Here is a 7,771-nt window from a genome sequence, read left to right as displayed (position 1 = left end):
GCATAAATCCTGTGTTGAAGGAAACAGCGACAACGGAATTAGAAAGAAAGACATACAAAATACGAAGGTGGACAAGCACGCACACACACACACACACACACACACACACACACATGTAGGGAGAGCGTCTGGTTAACATTGAAACACCTGATATTTCTACTTGAAAAGGGATTCGAATTCCGAAAAATTAAAAAAAAAAATCAAAAAAGAACTCAAGTGAAATTGTGTACTGCAGCTTGGTAAGCATGAAACGCTAGAAATACAAGAGTAGAAAAATAGTTGCTGGAATAACAAGTGCCCGATTGCAGTTACAGAATTTTATGTGTAGAAATTTCATGTAACAAGGTCTTACAATGCGCACATAAATACCCAGTAGAGAAAGCGATAGGGAGAAGAGCGTAGGAATTTTAATATTGATATAATTTGCATGGACATTGCAGAGTTAGCCTTTGCATAGGTGCATTTCCGTAGTATACTCTCTTGGCCAAGACAGCATCCCAAAAAATATAGAAAAAAGTTTTTTCTAAACAGCGGTCGCCACTCAACAAGCAATGGCAAGCCTCCGAGTGTTTCCATGTCTTGAAAAGCTTCTTATAAAATCCAGTTCGAAGGCGGCGTGAAACTGTAGGGCCCTCCATTTTTTAAATAACATCAAGACGTACAAAACAGGTTGAGATATTAAGTCCTATGCGATCTGATTCAATGCGTTTTACGCATTTTGGAATCCAGGTCCAAGTAATCTGGCCTTAGTGTCAATCCGGAAAAGGCAATTTGTAATGCTATTGATTAAACGCGCTGACCACGTGGAGTGACACGGGATTCGGACACTCTAGAATTTTGAAAGATCTTCCAGCAGACTTCAGGCACCTGGACTACGCATTCCCTACTCATGTTGTATGGGTGCCAGGTCATCGGGACATACCGGGCAACTGTGTTGCAGACGAGCTAGCTAGGAAAGGAACCCTACTGTACGTTAGATAAGCGTAGATCTCGCCCTCTCTTCCATTTGGAGCGACCACAGCTCCGATATATAATTAGAATTCTCACCGGGAACTGCCTTATGGGAACCTACGCTGCTAGAATGGATTTGAGGTCAAACGGTTACTGTCATAGCTGCTGTCGACGCTCGCTCCTGCACTACTCTTTTGAGTGTCTGGCAGAACTGAACCGAGCCAGTATCTACGATTTTGTGCGCTTTATCAGAGCTACAAGTTGGTTCCATTTCTAAGGTAAAAGCAGGGACGCAAGTAGTCTCTAATAATGCTCACAGTTGGCCCATGGGGACCTAAATGGGCCCTTTTCCTGTACGGGATGAGGGCATCCAGGATAACTTAACCTAACCTAACCTAGATTGTCAACATTGGAACGTGTTCCAATAAGCAGAGACTCTATGTTGGTTGCCAGGAGATGGAGAGTGCGCTAACATCAAAGCAGGCTGGCTTTGACACTGTACGCACACTGACAACTGGGAAGCGTAACAGCACTTTTCTCTTCTGGAACTATCTTCCGAGGCTGAATTAGTTAATTTTTCAACCGTTTTCCGATCGGAGGATTTGGAATAGTCAGTGCAACAGACAGAATAATTGAGAGGGACCTGCTGCAATCCTTAGTGGGTTGACCACAGGATACTATAAATGGAGCTACCACCTGGCTACCTAACTACTAAGATTACCTATTTTAAGCTCAGATTTGGTTCAAAATTGCTAAGATATATTTTCTTACCTTTTAGTTCTATACCCGCAGGGTGCTTTCGAGGATAAACATACTCATCGTTCGGAGCATTAGAAACACAGCGTCCCTGCACAGGTAAGTAAGTAATATATATATATATATATATGTAGGTATACGAATCTCCCGACAAGCAAAGATTTTGTACTATATGGTGTACTCTAAGCGCATGTAACAGACGGCATGCATATCCTGCGCACATTAGCAGCATCACTCAACATAGCAGTCACACACTGACGCCCACACCAGCACGCCACAGGAAGCACTCCGTGGCTGAAGTGTCCTTGTTAAGCTGACTGTCGCGCTTAGTTACAAAGATTTTCAAAATTGGAAACAATTTGTTAAGGTTACACGTCCTACGCAGTTCGCTATTTCTTTTTTCGTTTTCTTCATTTCCGTCTCACTTGAACAAGTTTTGTGATATTAAAGTGAATCTTTCGTACTCGCATTATATGCAGTAGAGCAAACCATCTGGCGATAGTGTTTTACACAATTCTGAATAAATTAAAAGCCTTGAAGATAGAAAAAATTGCATATTAGTATGTTTTGTTCTTTGGATATCAATTTTAATGGAAGGAAGCATAGTGAAAAGCTATAAATAATCACAATGTTACCTCAGTGTTTCAGTCGTTAAGTCGTTTATAAAACCACCATCCCCGATTTCCAAATATCGGAATGATGACGGCGGTAAATTAGGGTGGATTTCCGTGAGTATGTGAAGCATGTAAAGAGCGTGTGGCATGTGGTATCCTACCGTGTAGCAGGCGGTTTACGTTAAATATTTCAAGCTAGACATTGCTTGACCGTTTAGTAAGACCCTGACATTCTAGGATAGTATCCTTCCGATCGATGTCTAATTCGATGAGACGATATAGAGAAAGGTGGTGTAGTGTGAACACTACCCTACAAGACAGCTGAGTATCATATGAGTACTCATATTATCATTACTCCTAATCACAAAAGTGCTTATCAAAGTCCTCATTTTCGTTCAGGCCATGGGAAAAATTTGAGTACTTTCCCCTCAATGTTGTCATCAGAAAGTCCTCAGTACTAATAGTCAAACTACTCATTTATGCCGTACTACAAAAACAAAAGTGTAAATGTGTGAGAATTTTTGCCTAAAGTGCTCAGCAATGTCTTGTAGGGTAGGTTGTATGCAAATGTGTGCGGATCCCACGCGCAACTGAAGTGAGTATAGCTCGTCATATCATCTGAGTTCTTTCCTCAGATTAATAAGCAACCATCTTAATCTTATTTTAATATTAATTTTAGCCTTTAACTTAATTTCTAATCTTAATCCTAATCTCAATCTTAATCTTTAATTTCAATCATATTCTTAGTCATTATCTTTATCTTTATCTTAATCTTAATCTTAATCTTAATCTTAATCTTAATCTTAATCTTAATCTTAATCTTAATCTTAATCTTAGTCTAAATTTTAAAATCTTTTTAATCTTATTCTTAATCATAATCTTACTCTTATTATCGATCTTAATCTTAGTGTTTGTCTCAATCTTAATATAATCTCAATCTTAGCCCTAATTTTATTCTCAATCTCCATCTTAAATTTAATCATTATCTTATTCTTAATCTTAATCTTAATGTTAATATTAATCCTGATCTCACTCTTAGTCGTAGTTTAATCTTAACCTTAATTATAATCTTAATTTTAATCGAAATCTTAATGTTAATCGCAATTTTAATCTTAATCTGAATCTTAGTCTTAAACATAATCTTACCCTTAATCTTAATCTTAGTCTTAATCTAAATCTCAATATTGAAATACAAAGGTCTTAATTTTAATCTTAATCTAATCTAAATTTTAATCTTAACCTTAATCTTAATTTAAATCTCATTCTTAATCTTAAGTTTAATCTTAATATTAATCTTAATCTTAATATTAACCTAAATCTTAATCTTAGTTTTAATCTAAGTCTTAATCTTCATCTTAAGCATGCTCAACCACCATACCCTCCTTCCTTCTGTCGTTTGCATTAACAACCGAGCGTAAAGAATTTCTACTTTCAAAATAATAATTATTATTAACCATTTTGTCCTACAAATGGATCCATTTAACTGCTGAATAATATATCTTAAATATCTTGTGTAGTACACGCCCATAATTTGACTTTAAAAAAAACTTTATATAGGCTACAATATTTATACAACGAAATTTAAATTCCGCTCCATTTATGTTTCCCACACTTTTCATAATGTTCAACGGCAATTAAAAAATTCCGCGATATTATATATACATATACAGCTACCGAGCATTTAGAAAAGTGTTCACGGCTATTGTCGAAGAAATACGCTCTGTGGCTTCTATTAATTCTTTACAGATTCTATAATTGATTTTCATGCCCAGTCTATCGGGTCGTTACTGTAACAATTTGCCTTTTGTACGTGCACGTGTCCAATTTCAAACCTGTATACAGTGAAAACTCACATAGGCGGACGCTTTAATAAGCGGACATCTCCTATAAATGGACACATTCTTAGGGAACGTACAATTTTTGGTTTGTTTTCCATACAAAATGATCTCCCATACACCGACTTTCCGATAAACGGACGCGGACACTCAAAAATGCCCATTTATGAAAAAAAATCTCCCATGAGTGGACGCGAAGCTCTAACAAACGCTCAATTTAATTTTTTTTTTCAGTCCAATGTTGATTCTTGCGCTTGTACATACATATCGGTGTCCGCTTATGCGAACTTTCACTGTATGTGGTAAAGATTATGTTATATTAAAAAGTTAAATACAAATTAAATTGACAATGCGGCAAAGCTCGAGAACGTAGTGATTAAGCGTTAAATTAGACTGCACTGGGAATTTGAGTGCTCAGAGAAAAATACGTTACCGAAAAAGCCGAAGCTGATAAGAATTTTGAAAATGATAAGGGTTTTTGTCTATTAATACTCGCTTACATTAGCCTTGTCCGTTATTGTGCGACAATACATAAGTACTTAGTGCTTGAAGAATTTGTTAGCTAGTAAATGCTTTTTCTTCAGCTGCTGTTCAAAAAAAAAATTTCGCAGTTAAGAGCGGATTGAATCAAAGAATCACCCTAATATCTAGACTAGAAAAGCTAGTGAATTTTTAGTAAAACTGAATGTTTAGTATTCAAATGAAAATGCAGTGAACTTGTTCTAAGTTTATAAAATGTTGCGTTAAAAAAAATTGTTGATATCAAATATGACCAATAGAAATATTTTAATTTGTAAGTGCACTGAAAAGTATTGAAGAAAAATAATTTAAATGGAACACGAAAGAAAAAAATACCATGAAGCTTTTGCATTACAGGTTTTATACTGTCACTTCTGTGCTATCTACAATTTGGCTTCGCTTATGCGGTCACTAAGAGGGCAACGGCGACAGCGGCGCGCCACAACGATGCCTCCGACCACACCGTTGATTTGAAGCATTTCGTGTTGGCACGCATATTGGCCGAAGCGGATGCAGCAACAAATTTTGTGATTGCACCACAGGAACTGCTAGCATTGTACCTGCAACTGCATGGCACGGACAAAGAAATCGCCGATGCCACCGCCGCTGCTGCTTCTATTCCAGCTGTCGTGCCAACTGTCGCCTCCCATACTGATCAAATTGAAAACGGTGATTTGTACAATCAAAGAGCCTACGAAGCAGTAAGCAATGATGCCGATGCCGACACCGACATAACCGGCGACAGCGGCATGAAGGAGTATGCAGAGTTTTTCAACATTGCCGGCAACCCCATAACGGTGTCCAATACGCTGTACGCCGACGCATATAATGCAAAACGGTTTACAAGGAAATTGAAAAATCTGCAATTTGTGCTGAACGAGGAGAGCGATGAGGATGATGACAAAAATACCAGCCGCAACAGTGCTAGTGGCAAGTGCAGAAACATCGATATTAATGCTGCTGCAGTGATACGAACCAGCAACAACAACAACAACAACAACGCTGCCAATCACCACAATAACAACAACAAAACGAATAGCAATTGCAATGAACTAATCAATGCGGTGCGTATAAATTCTCGCTGGGCGCACAATTTCCAAAAGCGTGATACCCACAAACGTCAATTCTACATGCCACAGCTGCACACACACGCTTACCTGAATGCCATGCGCAAGGATGATATCTTTCTTTACGGTGAGTTGACGCAGTTGAACGCCAGCGCCTTGGAATTGTCGCTACAGCGGCAGCAATTGAAAATGCTCATCATACTACCACATGCAAGGAGCGGTTTGCCGCGTCTACTGCAGCGCCTGAGTGCCAATGTGACGCTACTCGACGAGCTATGCGGCATGTCACGCGACGCGGAACAACCGACAGGTGCAGCTGATGCAACCGGCTACCAGCGTCAACATTTTGAGCCGACTTTGGTGCGTGTTCTTTTGCCGAAATTTCAATTTTCGCAACGCACAGCCTTAGATGGCATTTTTCAGCAGGTTAGTGTACGCAAAAAGTAGAAACAACAGGGAATATGTAGTTCTGTACCTTCGGTATTCGTGCCTTTAATACATGTGCTCCACACTAGGGTGGTCCAAAATAAGTAAAGTCGGAATTTTAATGATCTCACCCCCTAGGATTGTTCTATATCAAAAAGAAATATATCCCTTTTTTTTATTTTGAAATCAAAAAATATTTAGAGGTCGCTCAAAGCGCTTCAAATTTTGCATGTATTTTGTATGGAAAAAAAACAACTTTTCGTGGAAATGGTATGGAATTCTTTAAAATCAATATATTTCGATCGGAAAACTCTGATTTTCTTTAGGAGACTTCCAATAACAATATCCAATTATTTATTTAACCATTTTTTAATAATGAAGATTTTCTATTTATTTATAAAAAATTTTTTAAAAATAATTGGGCAGAGTCTTCCGATCGAAAAATATGGATTTTCAAGAATTCCATACCATTTCCACGAATAGTTCTATTTTTCCCATTACAAAATACATGGAAAACTTTTTTTGCGCTTTGAGCGACCTCTAAATATTTTTTTTGATTTCAAAATCAAAAAATAGGGGTATATTTTTTCGCTATAGAACAATCCTAGGGGGTGAGAGCCTTAAAGTTCCGACTTTACTTTTTTACATGAATTTTTGGACCACCCTACTCCACACTCTGACTACTTTTCAAAGTTTCTATTAATTTCAGTTGCTAAATGTCACAGCGAATGTGGATCTACACTGGCCTAGCGCCTGGCAAGTTACACAGGTGGTACATTTTGCAGTGAGCGAGGACGGCATTGGTGAACTGGAGCCATCGAGTAAGTAAATAGCGCAATGAATTTAAATTTAATTACCTGAAACATTGATTGAATACCCCAACCAACATTCATTTTGTGTACAACATGCGTACCTACATTTGTAAGCTTAATTGTATTTCCATTTATAGTGGTGCTGTTTTGGAACGCCTTTTCGTCGTTGCGCACTAAGCCGCTGATGTTCTGTGTCGATCATCCGTTCATGTTCATCGTTCACAATCGAGAGGGCATACAGTTGTTGGGACATTTGGCGCAGCTACATGAATGAGTAATTGCAGCTGCATGAATTGTTGGTGTCGCAAAGCGACGTTGGGCTTTCGATTTATGAAGATTGTTTTTGTTAAAGTGTAAATCTCCGGCGAAACAAGCGCTCTTAGAATTTAAAATTTCATGCAAAAAGTAAATTGTTTACATTGGAAGTTTTAAGTAGATGGTTTCTTTTTACTATGAAATTGCTAGCATTCGCCTGAAAGTATAGCTTGAAAACGAAGCAAGCCTATTCATTTGTTTATTCGCGTACCGCACAGGACTACCGATCAGCAAAACTTCTTATGGAGAAATCGCTACTACATATGTACGTTTAGCTTCTCGCAAAGATTCAGCATCTCTAATCAAATTAGGTCAGCAGAAAAGCAAGTCTAGAACCTTTCAGAACGTGATGGGTTGGTACATATTTCACTGTGTAACAAAGAACAACATAAAACCCAAGGGTGCGCATATATTGGCCTTGATAGCTATTGGCCATACGAACGTTTACCTCATAGAGAAAAAAAATTTCATGATCC

General features: G+C 38.0%; 1 protein-coding gene across 1 annotated transcript; it reads left to right on the top strand.

The window, feature by feature from the left end:
- The first annotated feature begins 4,695 nt into the window (after positions 1–4,695).
- Positions 4,696–7,515, top strand: LOC108358718 (uncharacterized). The gene is made up of 4 exons (XM_017610184.1): positions 4,696–4,949; positions 5,033–6,168; positions 6,878–6,989; positions 7,118–7,515. Exons 1-4 carry the CDS (start codon positions 4,925–4,927, stop codon positions 7,252–7,254), a joined length of 1,410 nt encoding a protein of 469 aa, XP_017465673.1. The 5' UTR covers positions 4,696–4,924; the 3' UTR covers positions 7,255–7,515.
- Positions 7,516–7,771: the final 256 nt, after the last annotated feature.

This window comes from Rhagoletis zephyria, unplaced genomic scaffold, assembly GCF_001687245.7.
Source record: "Rhagoletis zephyria isolate East Lansing unplaced genomic scaffold, Rhagoletis_zephyria_1.1 Rzeph_scaffold_00011, whole genome shotgun sequence".
In the NCBI taxonomy this organism is placed as follows: domain Eukaryota; kingdom Metazoa; phylum Arthropoda; class Insecta; order Diptera; family Tephritidae; genus Rhagoletis; species Rhagoletis zephyria.
The sequence above is the reverse complement of the archived record's forward strand: the minus strand, read 5'-3'. Positions and strand labels throughout refer to the sequence as shown.